The sequence below is a fragment of the Perca flavescens genome, chromosome 12 (genome assembly GCF_004354835.1).
Source record: "Perca flavescens isolate YP-PL-M2 chromosome 12, PFLA_1.0, whole genome shotgun sequence".
Lineage (NCBI taxonomy): Eukaryota > Metazoa > Chordata > Actinopteri > Perciformes > Percidae > Perca > Perca flavescens.
Window position 1 is genome coordinate 21,665,797 of NC_041342.1, and position 25,493 is coordinate 21,691,289.

The window sequence follows — 25,493 nt, forward strand, 5'->3', positions numbered from 1 at the left end:
TAGTATCAAATACTTCTTTCAAAAGATGAGAGGGGACAATATCTGAAGATGAATAGGTAGGTTTCATGTGTGATACAATATCCATCAATGCTGACAGGGCCACAGGCACAAAACTATTTGGAAAAGCAGGGCAAAGGATTGATTTAGAAGGGTCATGATCAGTAAGTGAAATACAAGATCTGATAGTGTCAACCTTGTTGATAATAAAGCTCAAAAATTGTTCTGTGATTTCAAACGTAGCATCAGGGAGTGCAATAGCATAATTTAGTGCAGTATTTATTGCACTAAACAATTTTAGGGCTATGTGCATTTTTAGCTATATCAGAAAAATCTTTGCTTTAGATGCTTTGACAAGGCATTGGTAGGATACCTGGTGATCTCTAAGTATCTCATAGCACACTTGCAGTTTATATTTTTTCCATTTCCTCTCTGCTTTTCTACACTTTTGTCTAAGGGCACGAGTCTCACTGTTAGCCAAGGTTGGGCTTTGACTTTGGGTCGCTTCAATTTAAAAGGGGCAACAATATCAAGAACATCTGTGACAGTGGTATTAAACCGAGTAACTAGTTCATCTGTAGACAGAGAAGCGGAGGTTATCTCTGTAGGACAAGCTATGAAAGCATAAAAAAACATCTTTTGATTTTTGAAGATTGTCGCTAAACCCCCACCAATGTCAATGAAAAAAGTCTTTGAGGCTTAAAAAGGGCTTAGATCACCCACATGCAGCCAAGTTTCCGTGACAAATAAAAAGTCTAGATCACGTGATAGAAAGAAGTCATTTAAAATTAATGTTTTGTTCGAAAGTGATTGCACATTCAACAATGCGAAATCTGTAGGCTTACAGCACCCTCTCTTAGACCCTCGATTCAGATAAGGAACCCAACAGGTTCAGATAAAATACCCAAGAGAATCTTCATTGTGTTTAAAAAATGTTTGAATGGCATTCACCTTACTTGTCCAAACAGAACTAAAGTGAACACAAAATTTAAACAAAACATACATCTCTACATACTTGGGCCCTATGGGCATGTATTATGTGTGAGCAATCAGTTTGGTTCAATGTAGTGCCAAAGTTTTTTTTCAAATAATCACGCAGATTATTTTCTCAATTAATTGTTTAAACAATTTCCTGAAGCCCACGGGGATATCTTTAAATTGTTTCTATCGTCCAACCAACAGACAAAACCCCAAATATTTTTAATTTACTATACTAACTGTACAAACATAAGACAAAAAGCAGTACATCCTTACAATTGAGAAGTTGGAATTAATGTTTGGTAGCCTGACGTGGTCCTACTCAGATTCTAGTCAGAATGTGAACTTCCCTAACTCGAATGTTGTGGGCGGGGCTAAATTCGGCTGGTATCCAGGCTAAATGTTTGGCTTTTTTGCTGGAAAAATGACTTTTTTTTAGTGATTTATCGATTATCAAAATTGTTGCAGAATTATTTTCACAAGAATATCTTGACAACTTTCTAGGCTGCCACTGGTACCAAAACATTGGCCTTATATTAAAAGATTATCCCTTTAACTACTAATCCAAATTTATATTCCATATTTAAGTTATTTTAGTTAAACTTGGATCCATGAATTTTTGTCCCAAAGTGACCAGAAAAGCTTTTATCTGTGATGCTAATAAAGGATGAACTCGATCTTCAACTGTAACCTTTTTTTGGTAAATGTCACCTTTACACTTTTCATGCTTTGTAATAACAGAGCTTTGTAAGCTTGCTAAAAGAAGAATTATATAACATTACTGTCTTTACAACTTCCCCTTGTAAACCTATAAATCCCAGTCTCGCAGGAGGAGATAGATGAAACCATGTGCACTAGCAATATGCTGGAATTAATTCTTATCAAAACATGATGTTTAATTTCTTTCTGATGTTACAGGGGAATATGCAGAGAGTTTCGGCATCCACACTGAACATACAAAGCAAAGTACCTGCTGCTCTGTTCTGTTCTCTTTTTATATAACCATTATGATGGATGAGTAATGTGTGTTGCTAGTAACTACAAGGAGCAAACTCAGTCACAATCTTGGGCCAGTTGGCATTGTATCACAACTATTTTCATCGTTATTTTGTGTCTTGATTTTTTTCTTTCTGTGTTGTGGATTTTAAAACACAGGTAGATTGACAGGAATGAGTAGATAAACTGACACCTCCGTTGTGGACAGGAGTAGAGGTAAAAAGCCTGGAGGGGATGATGAAGGGATAGACGTCTCTCTGGGCAGCTGTAAAGAGGAGTAGGGCGGTTGTGGTGTCCCACAGGAGCAGCTCATAGATGGCTGCTGTGATCTTGTAAAGGGCAAATAATGAGATGAAAATGGATGCTGCGGGTCCCCAGAGGATCGCTCAGAGCTCACACTGTCCTGGGGACTATGGGATCCAAAATAAAGTACTGAACCTTCTAGAATATGAATTATATGATACTTCAGGGAGCATCTAGTCTGTTTGAAAGTCATTTAGAAATGAAATGTCTATGAATCACTCATTCACATTTAACATTTTGTTTCAAGGTCTGTACACATATTCTGTGGACTGAAGCTCTGCAGGGTGAATAGTTTGTGCTTAAATTATGTGTATTCAAGCTTGACCACTTTCATGCAAAATGTCTGATTTTGAATTTGAATTGAAAACGCCTTTGAAACTGTATGTCATGAGGCACTAAAATTCTCCTCTGAAATGGTTAAAGTTATGAGTTGCAAAACAGCCCCTTTGCCTCACTGGTTACAAAACACAGATTGTAGACAAAAAATACTGTGTAAAATTAAGTAATCCAATGCAAAAGCCCTACAGGAGATAACAACAATCTTTACGGTTTAATCTTTGACTGATGTTCAATTGTAGCATCTCTTTATGAGAATATTAATGAAAAACAAGCTTGAGAGTACTTTTTTAAAGGCTGAGCTGTGTCTGCAGGTATTCCTTTCCAGGCTGCATACAACAACCTTCACTAATAAGTTAGGGCAACATGTATGCATGTATGAACATTGTCAACTGAGATCTTCTCTCACCTGGACTGTCAGAGAAAAATGTTCCAAGATACTTAATAATCAACCTGAAACCCCAAAAGCTGGGGTTACAGAAACAGGATTTTGAAAAGCGTGAGAGACACTCAATCTACTGCCACAAGTGGTCTAACCCCTGACATAACAAGGTCTTGGCATCTTTTTTGTCAAAGCATACTGTACCACTCTTATTTTCTCTCTTTGCTCCTGAGCTGCACAAAAGGCACTTTAATAACCAGTCACTTAATTCTATTGTGAATCCCAGGGCATCTGCATCTCTGCATTAGTGGTGATGAGTGGTCATCAGCTCCCGTCCAATCACCAACGACTGTATGAGCTGTTTTTGAGCGGTTGCCGGGACACGGTTATAAACACTGTATACATGTGTTATGTGTTATCTACATGATTTCATCTCCAGAGAACTTCCTCGAGTCCTTATCTAACCCCCGGGGCCCATTTGCAAACTCATCATCAACCCTTTTAGCAATCCTTTTATGTGACAATTTAAATAACCTTGTGACAATAAAAAATCTATTCAGCTGAATCAAATTTCTGTGGTTATCTATTACGAAATGTAATTTACCAAATTATAAAATGAGAAGAAGCAACATATTAAGTTTGAGACTTCCAGGCTCCTTGAATGTTGAAATGCCTGCTAGTGAGTTAGTCACTAATTCTATGTTTATTTTCTATTTACAGCCTCTGCTGAAGTGGAGACACCAAAGGGAAGGTATGTTTAATCACATCTGATCTGTTCAATGTTTGAAACAGCTGGAACTGCTGATAATAACGATAATAATAGCTCATCTGTGAGCTCTATCAATCAAGTGTGTGGTGCATGATTGTATGGGCATTGTCTGTTTAGAAATCCCTCTCCCTGCACACGAGACAGCCACATATATCATCTTGTTTCTTTGTTTGGGTTCCTTGTGCAGCTTTCAGACAGGGAACGTGTAGTAGCTGGAATCTGGTGTCAGACAAGGTGGACCTTTAGACAGCTGCAACCATATTACGAGTTCTCATTATGTCTTTGAATGTTACAAATACTGAAGAGATGAGAGAATATAACAAAGACATGAGAGAGGGTTAGTTGTCCACAATGGTTAGTGTGATGAGCAAAAGAACCCAGGCATAATGCCTTTTCCTGTATGCTGTGCAACAAGTCAGGTGTGTCTGGAGCACTCAGTAGAAGTCTATTTATAATACAAAAAACACAAATGTAGAGGAAATCAATGGTAATTTGTAATCTAAAAATAAATTAAAGTAAAGGAACAGAATAATTAGTTTCAGTGGGAAAATAATGTACATATTATTCACCCATAAATTACATTTAAAACTGGTATTGACATTACTGAACTGAGGCCAAAATTATAGGTCCCTCTTTAGTTTCCTTGAATTTAGGGTGGGACATTCCTCCTTACCAGCATTATGGTCATCATAGGACACTGAGGAAGCTTTCAAATCTGACCCATACTAATGCATTTTAGCAGCTTATTAAGAGAGATACTGTAGACCCACCACACCTAATTAATTAAAGAAAACCTAATTTACATAAAAATTGCTGCAAAAGTTTACAAAAAATATGCACAAAGAAAACTGCATTTAATTGCAGGAATGACAGCGTGTTAATGCTAGTCTCCATCAAATCAATGTTATATGTACTTTTCCTACCCTATGTAGGTTACTTTGACGCTGCTATCCATGCACCTTGTACTGGAATTTATTGGTCCTCGTACTGTTACGGTTGTGTTCCAGTTGGACTGTGTGTAAAACTTGAATGTATTTATGTATCTTGTATGTGTTTACTGCACACCTAATTGCCCTTCTGGGACACAAATAAAGTTGAAGTTGAAGTTGAAGTTGAAATCAGCAGTGGATGATTCTGATTTAATTGTTTAAACCACTAACTAAAATATGACTAGTTGGGTGTGAAATAAGAAAGACAATACAGTATAACAGACAGAGATTGCCTTTTTGCACTGTTTGGTAACATAACTGACTGGAGCATCAAGTTAATTGCCCATGGCTGCCTACATTAACAAGCCATTCAAATGTGTTAACTGGAAAAATGACGAGATAAAGCGCTACGCCAACTTTCACTAAATGTACCTCCAGGAGAGCCCCATCTGGTTTTCCCTGCAGGATCCCACAAACACGTTTAATCACCATTCAGAGCCGACATGGAGCCGCAGTTTGTAGACAGTTTGGTATTTGCTCTATTACAATGCTTCCTTAAGTGACACGTCCACAAAACACATCTCCATTTCTCTTGGAAACAAACACATCGATGGATTTGCACTCTTTATATTTGCTTTCCTCATTTGTACTGCAACTGCTGCACAACAATTTCCCTTAGGATAAATAGGGTTCTATCTTAGCTTATGTTAGCTTATCTTAGCTTATTTTAGCTTATCTTATCTTATCATATCTTATCATATCTTATCTTAGCTTATCTTTGCTTATTTTATCTTATCTTAGCTTATCTTATCGTATCTTATTGTGTCTTATCTTAGCTTATTTTAGCTTATCTTATCTTAGTTTAGCACATTAGCTTAGCTTATTTTAGCTAGTCCCTCAGGAATTACAAGTGTTATTGCGAGAATCAATGGAAATTCAACCAATCTCTTGACTTTTTTGCTATAAGATTAACAATCACTGCATTTTTCACATCATTTCACAAAAATGATTAAAATCAGACCAACTTTTACAAGCAATAGTCGAAAAAAAAAAGGGTATGTTTCCCCAAAATCTATCTTCTCAGGCAGCGCTTGTCCTGCAGCCCATATCTAATCTAATCTATGTTTAAAACTAATCATTTGATTCATGGAGCTGTGCTACACAGCAAGGTAGAAAGCACTAAGGTTACCTTACAGACTGAATTCTCCCTAGTTAACTGCACATGCTAGACAGAACAGCCCAGAAACAGGTCTTTCCTAAATTTCTAAACTTGTTTTACTTTTACTGAAACATATTTTTTCTTAAAAAGGCCAGTGGTGGCCTAGGGGGTTAAGGAAGTGAGCTTGGGACCAGAAGGGTGTCGGTTCAATCTCCAGACCAGCAGGATAAAATCTGCTTGTCCCTCCCTTGTTACCACCACTGAGGTTCCCTTGAGCAAGGCCCTTAACCTCAGTGGCCAGCAGATAAGACTTTGGCAGCTTCCAGGTGTGAATGTGACAGGTTGTCATTGCAAATGAGAAATTGCTCTCAACTGACTTACCTGAATAAATAAAGGTTAAAAAAAAAAACTTTTTTCACATCTTACTTGAATAGTTCAGCAATTTATCGCAAAAACAACACCAATTTCAGGAAATTTAGTGAGAACTACTAAGTAAGTTTGGGGGATCAATAATTAAACAGAAAGAAATCCTGAAGGGACTGGACTATGAATACAATCCCCAGAGTTTAACTCACATTAATCAGTAATATGGTATTTAAGCAAACTAAATAATTATATAACAACGGCCACTTGCTTTTCTGCCAAACATCCTCATGAATTACATACCACCCCTTTGTAACTAATCCAATACACTTTTTATCAAATTTAGCGAACATCTCCTCACACTCGCTGTCCGTTCTGTGTGTGCTCTGAAAAACAAATCCAGTGTTCATACGCAGCCCTGACTCTGTAAATGGGAAACAAACAAAGTGGCTTGGACCAAGCCACACAACATTATTCCATTCGTGATCGTGCACAGGACAGGGGAAAGACCATGGATTTATAAAGAGAAGGGGAAATGTGAGCAAGAGGGACATATTCCTCCTGAAATATGAATCCTGTCTAAATGGGACTTGAGACTCTGATGTCATCTGTCATTCCCTGTAATGCAGCTGAAATGACCAGATTATGAAGCCAAGCTTTACTCGTACTGACCCAGATAGACCCCAACCTATTCCCCAACCACTCTCAAAGTAATTTAATGCTCATTTAAAAGTTGATAAATCTTAAGTGATTTTAAATGTGATAAAGAGAATCAATCCTTCTAAAAGCAACTGTAAAGGATAAACGTCCATTAGGGGGCTCCAATTTAGTATGTACAATACATACTGTATCATAGCTTCTGTTGTCAGAATTACATTTGTACAACATCCTTTCGTCATTTATCGTCCATTCATTGCTAATTTACATGATGTAAATGTGACTCTTCATAGAAAATGAACTCTGTTTTCATGTCCTACAAAACTGGCAGGTGCTTTATTGATCCTCAGGAAATGTGTCCAAACATCCAGAACGAGACTTGCTCAAGGACACTTTAGTAGAGCAAAAGCATGACAACACAAAAACTGTGAACCAGTCTGCCAGTCAAGTGTCCTTGCTCAGTGTGCCACTACCTGTTCATTTCAGGAACACTATGCATTCACTGGGCAGCGAAATGGAAAACTGTTGTTTCACTGTTGAATAGTTGAGCAGCAGCAGAAGCAGCTTTAACACGCTGACTTGAGGTATTGTGAGCACAAATGGCATGAGCTCCAGGTCTATGCTGACATAAAATATTAAACCGAAAGATCAGACAGTCAACCTGATGTTGCAAGCACACTGACTGGTTTATAGCTCATATTTCAGAAGCAAATATAATATCTAGTCCATAACACCACACAGTCAATTATTAATGAGAGAATACAATATTAACCAAACTCCATCAGTCAGTATCTTTAAAAAAAGGGCCTCTTTAATGTCAAACACTCCTAATGGATACTATAGGTTTTGCTTCAGGGATCCATATGTGGAAATTTATTTTGCTGATTTAGAACTGAACTAAAACTTAATCTACACTACAGTAAGTTATATTTGTTATAACAAAAACGCTTTCAGTAGGTAACAGATTCAGTAAAAACTCGTTAACCCTGAGATGAGGGGAAACTCTGGGTTTTCTGTTTCAGAAAGGGAGGTTATTTAAACTTGAGAGAGAGGGGTAACTCCAGCCCGTTTCAGAAAGAGAGGTAACTTAACCTCAGAGTCTGTTACTATGGTAACTGAGTCTGGTTTTCTTCAATAAACCTTGAGTTTCTCTCAGTCTCCTCCCTCTGACACAGCGCTCTTTCATTTCATCATTCATTCATTCAGTCTGTATCAGGCGCATTTTAGTGCAGTTTGTTATCTGCATGAATAAAAAAACAGGGTTGGTTCATTAACTGTGTTAGGCAGACTATAAAAATTTTTTTCTCAAAACATGGCATTTCTTTTTGTCGATGATCCTGTTGATAAAGAAGCTGTATTACTTTGCAGGGAGTTAAACATACGTCAAGAGATGATATTGAGGTCCTGACTATAGATGCATTTTCATTTTCAGATAGGCTACTAGCGGTATCGTTTTTCTTCCCAGTCTATCTATATCTAGATATGTAGCCTACATAACCTTATCCGTCCTCATATCACTAACGTCACCCATCGTGGACATGCTCTAACATCCCAGCAGATTATTTGTGTCGCATTATGCTTTTTTTCCAAATGGCAGTTTTCTTTACAACATTGGTGATGCGGAGCATATTAGTAAAGCCACTGTATAGCAAAGCGCCGTCAGAAGAATGTGACTCGCTCTGAAACGTGTTTTAAACGTTTTTGTAGTGTTCCCTGGACACAAACCAGTAAGAGCCATTAAAAAGGAGTTCCACAGTATTGCAGGTGAATGTAAACCCTTTGAAATAAAAGATTATGAATTATAATTCTGTTAATGATGGTGCTGCAGCCTCAGAATGGGATTTGTAGGCCTTCTTTTTCGCCCGCAGGATTGCACCTAAATGAAATAGATTATAGGTTCAATATCATTTCACCAGTAATATTATACTTATGATTAAATATGATATTAATACACTATATTGGAACTTACACATGTACTCTAGCTGCAATTTTCTCCAACGCAAATCCTCTCTCTTTTGCAGCAGCCGCTGTGTTGCTTTTATACGAAATACATGTTCAAACTCGCTGTATGAGCATGAGTATTTCCGCCAACCAGTTTGTTTGTGGTTGTTACCATGGTGAATTGTATCATGGCTCCATTCATGCTGCCTTTTTATTGTGGTGGTGCAAGCGCTTAACTCTGACTGAACCTACTCTGAGTTGATTGAACCAACTCAAATCAGCTGTTCTGGAACCGAAAACTCAGAGTTTCCCATGTTAGGGTATATCAACTCAGAGATCAGGGTTAGACTCAGAATCTCTTTTTCAAGGGAGTCCTGGCCAAGACAGCAGTACAAAAGTTCCATATTTAAAATATACAACAAAAACAGACAACAGAAAACAGAAAAAAAAAACAGTTGGCAAATAAAAATCATCTCCACATAATCACCAGCATCGCTCAATAGTATCACGTGTGCATTTAGTACTCAAATTTATCCTAAATTTAAACTGTATCAATGTTGGAAGGTAATCTAATTTAAGATACTTCTGCAGTTTATACCAGGATGAGGGTTAATTTAAAGTAAAAAATATTTGTTTAAATATTGTTGTAATTAGGTTAAATTTAAAAGTATGGTTGCACATCACTCATTTGTCGGCAAAACCTTTCAGATAAACTTATGAAAGTGATTCAATATTAACAACTTGTCAAAGAGTCTAAATGCCCCGACAGTGATCCTGAGACGCTGTGCAGTATTTGATATCAAATACATCAAACTCTGGCGGTGTGACTCAAACCACAGAGCAACCGTCACTGCCGTCCTTAGATCTCACACTATGGGAGATAAGACCTGAGGGATAACAGGACCAGTGTGTGGTGCGTGACCTACTGGTTTGCATATTTGGCTTGTAGCATGCGCTACCTGAATGGCTCACTGTATGTGTTGGACTTTGAAACTTGTGTGGATGTCAAAAGAAAGACATCATGTTTTCCAGTTGATCACACATTGAAACACCTGTAGGGCAGTGAATAGGGAGATAAGTAGTAGTTTAATGTTACGTATATACAGAAGGAAAGTTAGAGATCTCTAGGTTCCTCAATTTTGATTCAAGATGCTATGATTACAAAATAATCGTGTACTTTTTTTTGACGTCACTCTGCCTTAACTTAGCCTCTATTTATGGTGGTTTCACTCTTGGGTCAACTGGAGAGGTTTTCTGTTTCCTTTGAAAGTTTGGTGAAGTGGGAAAATTGTTATCTAACTCGGATTCAGCACAAAATGATGTCATCTTGGTTTGCCTTGAGCGAGCTCTCATGTTGTCCCACGTGGTTTGCACTTAATGTGAAAGCCAGCTGCTCGTTATGCAGTTAAACAACGTATCATGTATCTAAATGGCACTTTAATGGTAGCTGTTTTCATGTAATAGTAATTATAGTTGGTAAGATGGGCATGTTTTAGTCTGCATATAAGACAAAGTGTCTACTATAAAATTGGACTAAAGAAAATATCAAACATACTTGGTCAACTGAACTCACCTGGTCTTCAAAGGACAAGGCCTGTCCGACATCTCGAGGGAACCCATCTATAACAATTCCATTAGCGTCTGGGATCTTCATGATCTTCTGCTTGATCTCAGTTATTGTTGTCTCCTGAAAAACAGAGAAATAAAAAGGATTCATAATTATGTGTAATCGTCAAAAGATCAATAAGACAATACCATATCAGCAGAGGGTTCATTGGATTTTTTATCGATACAAATAGCTCAACAATTTGCCAGATGCTTTCCGAACTCACATTTTACTTCACTTCATCACATTTTAAATACTTAACAATGTGGACAGTTCTCTGAGAGAGCGACTGGTGTCACAGGACATTTCAGCTATAAATTATGAAGCAAAAATGTTTCAATTCTTAAATATAATTAGCTTGAAGCATGATGGAGGAGATTAGTTTGGTTAATGTTGTTGCAATTCCCAGATTCATCAATGCTGTAGATTAGTTAAAACCCCTTGAAAATAGATGAGCTGCTGATTAGTCTTATGACTATGGTGAATGAAAAAACTATGACAGCACATTAGAGAAATCCACAATATAATAAATCTATTTAGCCAATTGTACTTTAATATTGTCTGAATACAGCAGAACAACTGTCTTGATTACATCGGCAGTCAAGTGTCAGTGTTAGCATTCATCAATTACTTCCTCATGGCTGGAGTAGTGGTCAACATGTGTGAATGTATTTCCCTGAGCTGAATGCATTATGCGATATGGCAGAGATACATGAGCAACGCTCAAATCTAAAAATAACACCCGTATCCAACACTGAGTAACACAGACGTTTAATTTCCCTCCACCCACAGAATAAAGGCGGCGGCTCGACAGACTATGCAGAAATCAAACCTAATCTTGAGTCCATCGTACAGATGAATGTATGAGTGTAAGATAAAATGAGAAAAGCTAATCTAAAAAAGCCTTCTGATCCACTGCATGGCCTGATGTCTGAGCTCTCACGGTCATATCTGACTCCCAAAGAGACGATCTATTAGCAGCTAGGGATAATCATCACCGAAGCTGCATCCAAAATTGATAATTCACTTATTCCTATATTATGAACTCGGTATGAACAGTACATTTGACATTCATGAATTATCATCATTTTGCATCATCACAAAGGTGCAGTCTAACAAATGTAACACATTATGTAATGAGATTTTTTTCTCTCACTATTTTGTGTTTAAAAAATAACACCATCACAGATGGTGGTGACATCCCAGAAAAAATACCTTGTAAAACAAAACAAGTAAGTAATACATCTTTGAAAAACAAATTATTTTGGCAAATATAGACGAATTCTAGAGGTGCTTGGAATAATGATAAGTTGCATATCTTAATTTCTATGACAATTGAGCTCCATCTGCTGAAAAAGACCGTGTGTCAGGGGCAAAAGTCAGGAAGTGGAAAGTTGAGTCTGTTTGGGGAACTTCTGTTTCTCAGGTCAAGAAAGGTTTTTAGTCGTGTGTGTGGTCACACTGGAAAATTAACCAATCCACCTTTAGTTTTTAGTTTGCTGTTTATGCTCAAAGGAAATTGATGAGCTACTAACAGTTACAAAAAAATTATATTTATTGCTACTGTTGGTGAGACATCCTCTTGGAAAACAAAATAATATGTAATAATTCAAAAGAAAAATGGGTACAGACTAGATCAGGTATACACTAACTGCCACTTTGACAGTTAATGCTTAACATAATATGTGTATTTTTAGCTGACTTTTTACAACGCACTGGATCCTGCTGAACCATCGTCAAAAAAAATGTCCACCGTCTGATGATGTAAAAGCAAAAGTGCAATTATTTTTAATTTTAGACCAGACTGTCAAACATCCAAGATCCTCTAATGTGGAGACCTGTGGGAATTCTGAGGGAACAGAAGTTCAAATAAATATAGTCATGTGACCTTGCAGTGATTTACAGTCAAACAGCAAGAATTTCAAGTTTGCAGCACTGAAGAATCTGCACAGCTGAGCACAGTTAAGGCCCTGCCACACCAACCTGATTATTGGCCGTCGGACAGTCTGGTGAGGTCAGTGACTCGAGTCTGTTCCGTGTGTTCCGTGCCGTCGTCAGTCGGAGGAGCCGTCGGCCTTCATTTGGGCTGATTTGACATGTTGAATCGCAAGGCGGACAGTCAGACTCAATGGCCAATCTGATTGGTGGAGCGCTAATCCGGAAATGATGAGTGGGATGAGTGTGACTAACGCCTCTCAAAATCTGACGAAAATCTTTTAAACTGACCTTCGTCGATCTGAAATGAAGACAGATTCAGCAACTGCATGGCCTATTTCTCGCTTAAAATGTTTTCAGAAACACGTTTCAGTGAACTATCTAAAATATGAGATTGTATTCTGAACGAACCGCCATTATGTTGTAAAATCCGGGAGGAGCCAGAACCACGTCCGATCAGCTGCCGGTTTTCATTTTTTGGGCGACAATACAGATTAACGCCGCCTACTGTTATGGAGACGTATTATATACGCTCAAGTCGGCGACGCTTCGGTGTGTTCCGAGGCACTTTTTTGTCTGCCGAAGGTCGGCCGTCGGGTTGGTGTGTCAGATCCTTTACAGTCCTTGAGGTACAAGAAGAACTGCATGTTTTTTTTTTCCAGCCTACTTACAGAGAGAAATGTCTAAATTATAGAAATATGTCATTAAAGAAATATTTTGATATATTTGGGAAATACACTTATTTGCTTCCTTGCCTGAGAATTAGATGAAATCGATTAAAAATTCTTTGTCAATTTTTTTTTTTTATTGATAATCGATAAAGCTATTTGGATCATATGGTATAAAAGGGGAGAATACAATCTATAACTTCTGACACCACTAAAAACAAGCTATGAATCTGTAATATGTCACTAAACACATCATCAAACACGTACACAAGCAACGCTGTCATCAGGGCTCCTGTTTAGAGCTTCTCATACACCCAAGGGTATCTTGCCTCTTCCTCTCATCGTTACATACAGAATCATTAAGAAACCAAATTCTAATTTGTTTTACTAATCATGGCAGGAAATGAAATGCCCAACAGCCACACAATTCACTTCATCACGTCTAATATGTCTGCAGCTTGGCCTACTTTGCTGTTTATCTCACTGGTTCCTGGACTGACATCTAGTGAGTGGCCAGATGGGAGATGTGGTGTTGTGCTAAACAGGCAAGGAAGGGATGATAAATGATGATGTGGGCAGTTATTGAGGTAATTCATGAGGGCCGCAAGCTAAAAACTGCCAGACACGAAGCAGAATGGGTGCCTGGTGTCCGTGTTACAGCCTTATACCTCGCTGCATCACCAAATGCATCATGGTGCCCATATTGACCGTAAAGGCCCCTCTCTCAGGTGTTTTCATTATGTCAATCAAACAGACAACCAGAATCACTTGTTTCATAGCATTTCATATATAAGATAAATTCCTGATAGGTCATAGGAACTTTTCAGTTCATATTTATTTTTTGTCAAGGTTAATATTTTACCACAGATTATGGGTCTTAAATCCAAATAAATCACCATGATATGCTTTCTTTGGCCAGCAAAAATAAATAAATAATAAAGACAATTAAACTGTCTTGACAATCATGTCAATCAAGGTTTTTTTTTTTTTTTTCCCTAAATGACCTAAAACTGTCTGTCTGGATTAAAGGAAATAATTTAAAAAAGCATATGGTTTTCTTAGAAACTAAAATAGTATATGTGATTGGTTGTTACTGTAATGGGCTTAAACATGAATAGAAACGCCTTTCTGGTTATTTATAGTTAACGGTTTAGTCGTCCCTCTGTCCTTGAAAACGTACAATTTTTATTTGAATCGTTTTAATCTTAATTTCATACACACATTGAACTGGGAAGTGTAAAAACATCATGTTGGGTTTATATACAGTGTTTTGATGAATGGAGCACAAACAACCACATGGGGTCTGTGCCCATTTTCGTCCCTGGCAGAGTCATTATTTTGCAAACAAGGATGCTAATAAGACAGATGAGCATCCCTCTCTGCAGCACGCTTCTGATATGGATGCTGCTAATTAGTCCCTTCTTACATGCACGCTGTGATAATGACCTGCGAGTGACTGGACACACACACACACACACACACACACACACACACACACACGCACAACACACACACACACACACACACACACACACACACACACACACACACACACACACACACACACACACACACACACACAATTCCTCCTCTCCTCTTCTTTTTCTCTAGTACCTGTGGTGCCAGCTCTCCATTGGTGATGATTTTAGCGATCAGGCTCCACTTTCTGTTGCTGGTGGCGTTGTGGATCATCTTCTTTCTCAGCAGCTCGCCCACGGACACGTACTGGAAGCCGTAGCGCTCAGCAATCTTCAGGCTCTGTGTTCCTTTGCCACTGCCAGGGCCACCTATAACACAGAGGGAGAGCTGTTGATGTTTTGGGAGAGATATTGTTGTGTGTGTGAAATGTGTCTGTGTGTGAGTGTGAAACATTGTGTGCGTGGGTGTGTTAGCGTAGGCGCATGTGTATTGGTGAGAGAAACCCAGACTATGTGAGACTTTGTGTGTGTATGTGTGTGTGCATGGCTCTGCATGTTTGTAACTTTGTAACTGTGTGTTACTGCTTGTGTGTGTTTTGCGGGGGAGAAGGGCTATGTGAGGGTGATGATGAGAGAAATAGGTATGTGTGAACCTCCTACATTTGCTACCAAATCCTCTTGATGTTATATCTCTCCATTTCAAGAGGAAAAAGGATGTGCAGAGGAGCGACAGTAGGAGAAGACAGCTCTTAGCTTGATGCTGGATAGTTTAGTTAACATCATTACGAATATTTGTCAGGTTTGCCCTTGTTTTAACATCTTAGTGCAGCTGCATTTTACACATAAAATCAGTCCTCAAGTCCTCCAAAACTGAAAAGTGCAAGTCAAAACCATATAAAGTTGGTTTTTTTGGAATTAAATTGCCCTTAGAGAATCCAGTCATTAGCAATAATGTTTAAATGGTGCAAGATAGACATACTATTCAAGCTGTCAGTTGTGAAAGGCCTATAAAAGCCATCTGACAACCTGAATGCTGCTTTTACTGCGTTTCATTCCAGGATTTCAGAGATGCTACTATTACCACAGAAATGCCAAACACACAAAAGTTGCTCCTGTTTGAAAGCCAGGACAGAATGAAGGGAAATTAGTCGGAGAATAAAGCTGCGTGGGTAATTTATTCCATCAATGTGTTTTGTGATTTTTTTTAGGGAAGAGGAGAAGAGTGTGCACCCAAGTGTAAAACAATCAAAGTGTAATCAAATCAGTAAACAAATCAATGATAACTTATTTATCATTTAGTCGGATTTAATTTAGACAGCCAAGTTTCGGAGTTACTGTAGTTGTCCTTAAAATGAATCCCAAATAATGTTAGTAATTGTGTAAAAAGAATCCTACATGTATTCAGTGTCTGGGTTAATCTTACAGTTGGGGCTTATAATCAGACATTTTGACTTATTATAGCAAGAAAAGCACAGGTGCAACTAAAAACGGTAACAATGACCCAGTTCACTTAAGCCCTGTTTCTTATTTCTCAGTTTGTACACCCTCGATTCCTTTCCTCACCTCGCCTCCTCTCCTCGTGTCTTAGCCCCTCCCACCTGAGATGCGAGCGGAGGAGGCTAGGAAGAGACACGAGGATAGAGGAGACGAGGAGGCAAAATAAGCATTGTGAGCCGTGTGTAATACCAGTACCCTCGAACTGGAAGACATAAATGTAATGCAGCCATCATTCCTGATATTAACTGTAGGCCTATCTGTGTTTTTCTTCTTATGTCACATGAAAAAGCCCACAGATTTAACAAAATATCCTTGTCACGTATATTAGAAAAGATAAAGTTTTGCAGTAGAGAGAAGGGGTAGGAGGATCAGAGAGATACTCTAATACGTATTTAGCAAATTTAATTATTCTACATCTTGTGTCGACCCAGCCTCCTCCTGACAACAAATGTCTTTGTCAATCTGTCCCTCTCTCTCAAAACGTTTGCAGCAAATCCCCCAAGAGATGACAGCTGCTGCCATCCTGTTTTTCCTTTAAAATAGGGCACAATGTGCTAACAAAGACGAGATAGGAACTGGCTTTGTGCTGCAAGGACAAATAACTATCATCCCCACTACAGACAGACAGTGAACATCCCAGGTACAAACCAAAAATCAAAACATGCTGCAGCTGAAGGTTTTTTTAAGAGCTTTTAACAGACATCAACGTCCTTTTCTTGCTTATTTAAAACCTAAATAAACTATTTTCAAGAGGGTTTATAAATAGCAGCATTTTTCAGTCCAGCTCAACCAGTGTCATTAGTCTTATTGTGCAGCTACCATGCTTAATTCATAAGATTAATGAATGTATTTGACAGGTTAATGCAGGCCCATCAAGGAAATCGGATTAAGAGAGTACAAGTGTCTAACACAGTGAGTGACATGCTCAAGATCTCCCCTGCTGATACAAACAGAGAGGCGGGCCTACTGTTCCGTCCCCATCAGGACATTAGTTCACTTAAATGTTTTTCTTCTCCCATTGCTGGCAGTAGTTTGTTCCACATGTGTGTTCAGTTACAGTTTTTGACGTCACACACATATAAACAACAATGGCCACCCCTGTTGATGCTGTACAGATGCTGTTGATTAACGGTGAGAAATAGAAATAAATAGACATAAATAGGCAACGTAAAGTAATTCCGCACATTGTAATCAAAATAATACACATACAATTGTGTACTACTACAGGTTATGTTAATTAAATGAAGCCCAAAATATGTCGCAGACTAGAAATCGCTAGTATCAGCTAGCACTAGCTAACGTCAACGTTAGGTAGCCACTAGCTAACGCTAGCTAGAAGGGTTTGTCGTGATTAGTCAGGAAGTTTAATTTGAGCAGGATGCGATATTTTATTTCCCACTATGGCCACGCCAAGACTTGCCCTTCAATAGCTACTATTGGCCAGGCGTCCATGCTTACGCAAGGCAACTTAACCTGATTTGTACAGGTCCTATCCCCTGACCAATCGGCTAGCCTAACCTTAACCACTCAAGGTGAAATGCCTAACCCCAACCAATCAAGCTGCTTTGTAGGGCGGGTCTTGGCGTGGCCCTAGTGGGATTTTTAATTTGCTAGCAGGACACAGGACAGTCTCATGGTTTGTGTTATCATCTCTCCATACTGTGCGCTTCAATCTTCGACGTTCCATGCCTTTGGTAGTGTTCTCGGTATGTGAAACAGATGCTGACATACTGTTCTTATATCTTTGTTAATTATTGTCAGTAAGTTTGATGTGCAATATGTATATTTTTGATGATGACTGATAGCTCTATTAGACTGACAGTATGCTTCAGTAAGCTAGTTTGCCACTATTATCTTGGGTTGTGCTACATGTAAATATATTTTAGTTTATTTAGATAAACAATATAGGTTATATTACATACACTGTATAACAATACATTACGTATTTCCTTTATTTCAGCTTACATGTTAGATACTGTATATACTACCGCATTACAGTGACGTGTAGTTATATTGTTTTTACAATTATCATTGTATAATGTTTGTGATTCATCAATATGTACTGTAAGTAACTGGTCAGTGTGTTTCATTTCCCAGTTTCACCTTTTCTAAGTCAAATAAACTGAGTTATAGCGATCCCAGTCTCCAGTGCTTGAAGGTGGAAGGTGTTTAGCTGCTGGTCAGATTGCACAGGGTTACATGCATGCAGGACAAGACACTTATGTTCAAAATACCAGAAAAAAAACACACTAGTGTGTACACACACACGTACGCACAATCTCAGACTCTTAGATTCCCATCCAGGCCATTTATTTTTAGATCATCAGCGAGGCTGATATAAACTTTGTATTTTGTTAAGCCGTTTATATAAATAGATATATAATAACAGCTCTCATCCGAAGCACACACAATGTTTTTCTATGTTTACACGTAAAAGGATCGCCTAGTCTTATCTAATGGAAAACATGAGTCAGCAGGAATCCAGATGAGCAGCTTCAAATCTAAAACATCAGACATTTTTTCCCCAAAGTTTCCTCATTCCTGTGTTTGGTACTGTAAGTGCACAGATATTTATAGTTTTGTGTTTTGGTGTGGTGCACTGGTCGTTTACCGATGACGAGGATGACTTTGGGTCGCGGTCTGGATGGATCAAACACCTCATACTCCTCTATGAGTTCTGCGGTCTCTGACAGGTCCGAGTCACTCTCGATGGAAAACTGGCTGATGGGAGGGAGGCGGTCATAGCGTCTGTAGGGAAAATTGGGACTGTCGGGCAACACTGTCACACACACACACACACACACACACACACACACACACAGAAATGAAAATGTGTCTGCTTTTTTCTAAAGTATTGATGAACAACTCTTTTTTTTTAAAAGCCTTAAAATACACCATTAAAAATCTTTTTTTTAATTATTGTCATTTTAAAGGTGCAGATGTTACATTACTTCAAACTGTGAATCAAATTTCAGAACAAAAACCAAAGAAATTCATGCCGTTTTAACAATCACAGTAAATTTGAGACGAAAGTGTCTTATTGTGATGAATTCATTGCTTCATTCAGTTTGGTAATTATACAGCTGTCTCTGGGGATGAAAGCACTGATTATAACACATTTACCAAAGATAGAAATCATCACTGCGTGCTATTCCAAGGGAGCAGAACTGCTATAATTTACATGTAGAATAAATATTATCTCCTTACATTCTATTATAAGGATGAGGATGATCACCATCACATGTACCAGAGATGTAAATAGAGGTTTTGTTGAATTTGAGAACAGAGAAGCTATTTTATGCAAACAATTTAGCAAAACACACATAAGGTTGCAAATTACAACTAATGCTGCCCAATCTGCGTGAATCTTAAGGTTTGCTTTTGCCCTAAGACATTGAGCAGTCAATCAGGACAAGATCTGAATAATTTTGAGGTGAGAACAGCATTCCCTTCCAGCAAACGCTTAATAACATGGCAGATTTAAGATTCAGCTTTCAGCTGAGAGGGGAATCGCGGGACACAGGAATCTCTATCCCTGATTAGGCTGCAGTTCCCAGCAGCTAAACAAGTTGGCAACGTTTTCAAGCATCTAAGTTGGATACATTTCTTAAAGCAGTCAGCCCTCAACACTTCTTGACTGTGAAATTCTTTTATATGAAATATCTGTTACTGTCTGCATTGTTGTGTGGATTATAGACACATCACTGATATAAACTTAAAGCAACACTAGAGCACTTTTCCCGCTTCGGTCCCCCTACAGGTTGGAAGCGGAATTGTACATTACATTACATTATGCAAGTTTGCCAGATCGGGTAGCGGATCTGTAGATCGAATGAGACATAATAAGACATTACGACAATTGGACAATTCTGCTTCCAACCTGTAGGGGGACCGAAGCGGGAAAAGTTCTTGTGTTGCTTTAAAGATGCAAAACTATTTTTTACTCACACACGTAACTCTGTTCTATTTGCATGACACACATCTATTATCATGGCCACTCCTATGTACATTTCTAATATGCTTCACATCCATCATCAAACAAAGAAGTAAATGTTTGAATTTAAAATAGACCTAATAAAACTGCCACATTTGCATACAAAATACTTATCTTCCTGCATTGGTTAGACCTGCTGGAAACCACAGCTGTAATCAATATTGATGAATAAAGAGCTGTTTGGTATCCCCACTCATGTGAATGATTAACTACACACGTTCAACTGTCTTTTACTGCATGGTAACAGGCTGCCACAGGTCAGTGAAGGCAGCACAGGCTGAGATCTACACCCTGAATGCTGGTGTTGGTTTGACAGGTTTGAAAGCAGCAGCAGTGGTTGCTTCTAAACTTTATATTGTTGTGTGTGTGTGTGTGTGTGTGTGTGTGTGTGTGTGTGTGTGTGTGTGTGTGTGTGTGTGTGTGTGTGTGTGTGTGTGTACTCTGGTGTCTCAACTAATACTTCTGGTAATTTTTGTAAAAAAAAAAATATATATATCTAAGCACACAGCTGCGCTTTACGCTCTAAAGTCACTCTAAAGGTCTTCTATTACAAGTGTTTCCAAGAGCAGCACAACAGTTTTAACAATGTGTCTAAAGTGGAGCTCATACGGTACAGTACAAATGTCAACAACCTTTCCTGTTCAAACAGTGAGCCAGTTGTGATTGTGTAGGAGAGTAAGATATTCTGCTGCCAGCATCCTTGGAAAGAAGTCAAATATATATATAAAAATTATTACAGATTCATGTTCTGTGTGTGTGTGTGTGTGTGTGTGTGTGTGTGTGTGTGTGTGCGTGTGTTTCTAATGTGCTCCACTGTACTGTACAATCAGCATTCACTGCTCACCATTTCTGAAGAGGGACCTGCGTGATTGGCCGCCGTTGAGAGGGGGAAGGGACTTCTTCTCCTGGCCCACAAAGGTATCCCACCGCACCTTGTCTGGTCCTCCGAGGTCCCTGGCTTTCTTCAGACAGCCCTCCAAGTAGTCGATGGGGTCATCAGGCCGGTAGTACATCAAGCCTGTCAGCAGGCTCTGGACAAAAAAATGGAGGAGGATGTGATGAGGTACAGAGGGAAAATAAAGAGAGAGGGAGGAGATGTCGGTTCTGGCATCACTACATTTTTGTTATGATGTGTTGTTCTTTGACAGCTTGGCAGTGGTGAGCAGCCCTCCTTTTAATGAGGTGAAGTTTTGAAGTGCAGATCTGGTTACCTTGGCTTGGCTCCACCGGGGAAACAAAACATCTCATTTTGTCAGAAGCCTATGAAATTGGTCATTAGGGTTCTGTGTTTATTTGCCAGGCTGTTATTGGCGAGGAGGAATGTGAGAACGAACTCCACGCCAAAAAAGTCAAGTGTATGGTTGTGTGACATTTGTCTGAATGCTTTAAAACAATAACCTTCCTCTGGGACTTCCTATTTCATCCCCACCCTTCTCACTAACAACTCCCACCGCCAGCAGCATGGGAACACAAAGCTTCTCCCAACTGAAAACAAGTTGACGTGCCTATTTAGCTGATTGATAAGGAATACACTTGGATAGGAGAAGCAGTAAATGTACAGTGCAGTTATGATGTTGATGATGATGTGTCACTTCACTGCTCAGTGTGAGTTTGAACTGTCTGTAAATAAACAAGTAGTGATTGCTTGCATACATTAGTTGCACTACACTTGGGATTGAGTCTAATTAAGTGGATGAGCCAATTTGCTTCCCCCTCAGAAAAATGAATGATACTTCATTGTTATATTTCTGTCTATGCTGCTTAGAGAGTCTATGCTGTCTTTATTTTACTTAATAGCACGTTGTACCTTGTATTGTATAATAATCCTGTAGATGCTTCATTCATGGTTCATTTTTAGACACCTTCTCAACCACCAATATATATCGCTAATATCCCTGTCATGTCATCATATTCTTTTCTGCAATAATTGTATTTTCCTTTCTAAAATGCATTATGGACATTGAATGTTGTTTTAATTTTCCATGTTAAAAGAATGCAGTATCCAGCTGAGAGCATCTTAATGTATTAAGAAAATCATTCTAATAATTAATTTGCAATTATGCAAAGGAGGACGTCATATTCGGTTTATTTGCATTGAAGCAATTTGTAAAATGATTAATCAGTCGTGTTTCTCATTTAAACTACTACTTTAATCAAGAAGTAGGCGCATGTTCGCAAGTCCATCAGCCATAACAAGATGTATCTTTGCCGCCACTCTGACAGGCATCGATGAGTAACATGAATCTTTGTTTAAAGATCACACTGTCAAATCGGCACGTATCTCACCCCCACAAACCATCTCTCACCTCAAATAGTTGAGGTATCTCCCGCCGTGCGAGATACTCCTTGGCATCGTTGGTATTCATCTCCAGTCGGATTTCCTCTGAAATCACAACTTGTCCGTAGCGTGCTTTCTTCTTCTTCTTCTTCTTTAGATGTCTCAGTGCCGTAAGGTATAATTTGGTTACCAACAGAGCTCCAGACAGTTCACCTCAGCGCATTTTTGCCCCGTGTGAGGACTTTACAACTGGATTCCTGCAGGCGATGCCACAACGCCACCCTTCTCGGTGATGCGGATGCGCGGCTCGTCCGTCCTCCCTCCTACAGGCTCTGCTTCCAGCACGCACCATGTGCGCCTTGACGCTGGCACAGATGTCGCGCGCTGTGCCAAATAGCGCACGCACCGCCTCGTAATGGTGTTTTTCACAAGGATATAGTCAGCCTGGAAACTTGGTGGTGATATTGTAGTAACAGTAACTCAGAGAACAAGGAATTATAATGTATATAATCATAGGGGATGTTGATGCTGAGTATATGCGTAAATTTTTCATTCTTTTTCATAACTGCGCACAATACAACAGAATAAAGCTCATCAAAAGAAAACCAAATCAGTCTCCCATTCATTGTCTATGGAGCAGCTCCAGACTTTATACTTGATGACATCACAAGTTTGAAACTTAATTCTCTCGTTTCTGGCTTTGAGAGAAAGTAGAGAAATCAGTCACTGCTGAGGACAAAATGGAAAACGCTAATTTAATGAACATTTTAAAATAAAACAATGAAGATTTATGCGACCCAGAACTGTTTTGTTGGAGAGCTTTTAATGCATTTTCATTTTCTAATGTGATGCATTTGGATAAGGGCATTACTGTGATGAGCTATGTGTGTAGCAATAGACGTCCAGAGGATTGAAGTGGTAAGCAGACCTGTATTGGCGCTCTGCGGTGTGTCAAAACTGATTTTGTTGCAGCTTTTCTAGTAGACCTTCTGCTTGTTACATGAAAGACATGTTTTTTCATAGCTTCACCTTGTACTGCAGCCAGGGCTCCCAGACACTTAGGTTTCTTCAGCAGTAACATGACATGCATTTTGACATCTGCTGCCTGTGATCTAAATGTCACTTCTTATTACCAATTAGCTGGAGAGGGCATTTGAATATGAAGCTGTCAGCATCACTTGATGTCTAATCTGCTTTTTTTCATCTGCCATATACAAATAATGATTCGCTGAATTAGACATGCAGTCATCTGGACACTTGAGTGGCTTACTTATACTTAAAAATGAATTGCCACATAATGCAAAAAAATATTTAAAGAAACTACTACATCACACAAATCACTGTAATACCACAATAAATAGAATGTGGCTATGAACTTTGGTAGGAACAGTTCAGACACAAAACCATAACCAAAAAACTGGAAGAAGACGTGACTCTAAAAGGGACTGGATGAAGACCATGCAGGAATATGAACACATTTGCTGTAGAAATCAAATAACAGTGAAATCCAATTTGCAAGTCCCTAAAATCATTTCCCCATGATATCCCATTGAGTGCCTCTCGCAACTCATATGAACAGAGTTTTGCATTTTAATTTATTTACTTATTTTTCGTTATTTCACTTACAACTAACATATGCAATGTGTTTGTGTTTTGCATACTGCAGGTGTATCTGTTATTTATGTTTTTATTTTTTCCGCTCAAAAGATTTGGCTTGCTATAATACCGTGTAGGGGCAGGATATATTATTGGTACGAGCATGTAAATCCAGAGACCCATATTCCATTTTATTTTACGTTAGAAAAAAGAAATAGGAAATGTCTTATGATCTACAGTATATGTGACATATTTGTAAATTTCTTGGCATATAATCCTGAGGTAGAGCATCTTTCTGAGACATTCGCATGCACTTTTTCTACAAGTGCATTTTAATGATCCATCTACGTTTACCATACCAAAGCTTTTATTTTGAAATGTCTCTTACCGGAAGCACTTGCCGGTTTTCACTTCCTCGATGCACAGTGTTGCCTTTTATATATGTCACTGAGTGTTGCACAATGAAAATACTCACTTTTTTCAGCTTATTTTCCACATTCTTATCAACGAACAGCATTAACGTTGAGGTGAGTTTATAGTCCTTCACATGCAGCAATGAATACTCCGCCAATTAGTTTGTTTTATGTTGAATACCTGAAATGTCGTTACCATGTTAGCCTTCTTTGCTGTCATGCTAGCTGTTTTGGTGATGCGTCTGATTGCTTGTACGGGCCGAAACTAGATTAAAAAAAAATACGTACAATTAATAATTTTCCTCCACTTGTTTCGCAGGAGAACGCAGGGCAGTTCTTCAGCAGTGGTCATACTAACAACTGGGCTGTTCTGGTAAACATTCATTGATTTAAACGTTAACCTTATATCTTTAGCTGGGTACATGTTAATTGATTTTCTGCATTAATGATGGGAGCAGCAGAAACATGTTTGTGCCTTATAAACCGGCTTTGTGTTTGATACACAGGTGTGTACATCGAGATTCTGGTTCAACTACCGTCATGTGGCCAATACTCTGTCCGTCTACAGAAGTGTTAAGAGGCTGGGCATTCCTGACAGGTAACGGTGATAACATTTATGTCCTTATTGTGTCTTATCTATTGTGTCATCTTTAGATATTCAATTGGGATAATAATCTAGAGGTACACAAAGGCATTTGAAATGTATAGTCATAAGGTGTTGATGTTTAGGAGCAGATGTAAGCCTTTTCTCATCGTCATGGTCTCCACTTCATAAATGTTGGAGGTTGCTAAACATTAGAACACTGCAATTGCAATTTTCTATGCTCTTTTTTTAGAGCTAACAGCTGGGAACCACATCAGGCTGGCCTAAATTTGACTAATTTAATGACAGGACAAACGTCTTCAGTTTCAGTCAATGTGGTGTATTTCTGTGCACCATGCCTATCATAAATGCTGCTTCAGAGGCCTTTTCTCCCTGGCTAGAATAAAGCTAAAAGGAGCAGCAATCAGCTGCTTCTAATGAAAAATATTAAAATTGTCATTGCTTTTAAAGCACAAGATCTGCTTTTTATTAATTTTTTTACATGCAGTCATTCATAGTTAACATAGTTAATTAGTGTCTGCACCAATATCACTGTGGCAAAGTCAATCATATTATTCTGCACATTATATTATGATAAGATGACACACCAAGTAGGTACTTTATATCAGGAAAGTAAATTAATGCTTCCCCTCATTAACTGGTACCTGTAGGTCGGCCTTTAATTTATAGGGTTT

General features: G+C 38.6%; 2 protein-coding genes across 2 annotated transcripts in view; one reads left to right on the plus strand and one right to left on the minus strand.

The window, feature by feature from the left end:
* Positions 1-22,554, minus strand: part of ak5 (adenylate kinase 5) — a 79,054-nt gene extending 56,500 nt beyond the window's left edge. The window contains exons 1-5 of the mRNA XM_028593625.1: positions 22,235-22,554; positions 20,773-20,959; positions 18,546-18,713; positions 14,634-14,806; positions 10,384-10,497 (exon numbers count right to left, since the gene is read on the minus strand). Coding sequence (XP_028449426.1) covers positions 10,384-10,497; positions 14,634-14,806; positions 18,546-18,713; positions 20,773-20,959; positions 22,235-22,294 — 702 coding nt within the window. The 5' untranslated portion in view covers positions 22,295-22,554. The remainder of the gene's footprint in view (positions 1-10,383; positions 10,498-14,633; positions 14,807-18,545; positions 18,714-20,772; positions 20,960-22,234) is intronic.
* Positions 22,555-24,191: 1,637 nt separating this feature from the next.
* The window catches only part of pigk (phosphatidylinositol glycan anchor biosynthesis, class K), a 28,032-nt gene continuing 26,730 nt past the window's right edge, over positions 24,192-25,493 (plus strand). The window contains exons 1-3 of the mRNA XM_028594161.1: positions 24,192-24,329; positions 24,535-24,588; positions 24,722-24,813. Coding sequence (XP_028449962.1) covers positions 24,264-24,329; positions 24,535-24,588; positions 24,722-24,813 — 212 coding nt within the window. The 5' untranslated portion in view covers positions 24,192-24,263. The remainder of the gene's footprint in view (positions 24,330-24,534; positions 24,589-24,721; positions 24,814-25,493) is intronic.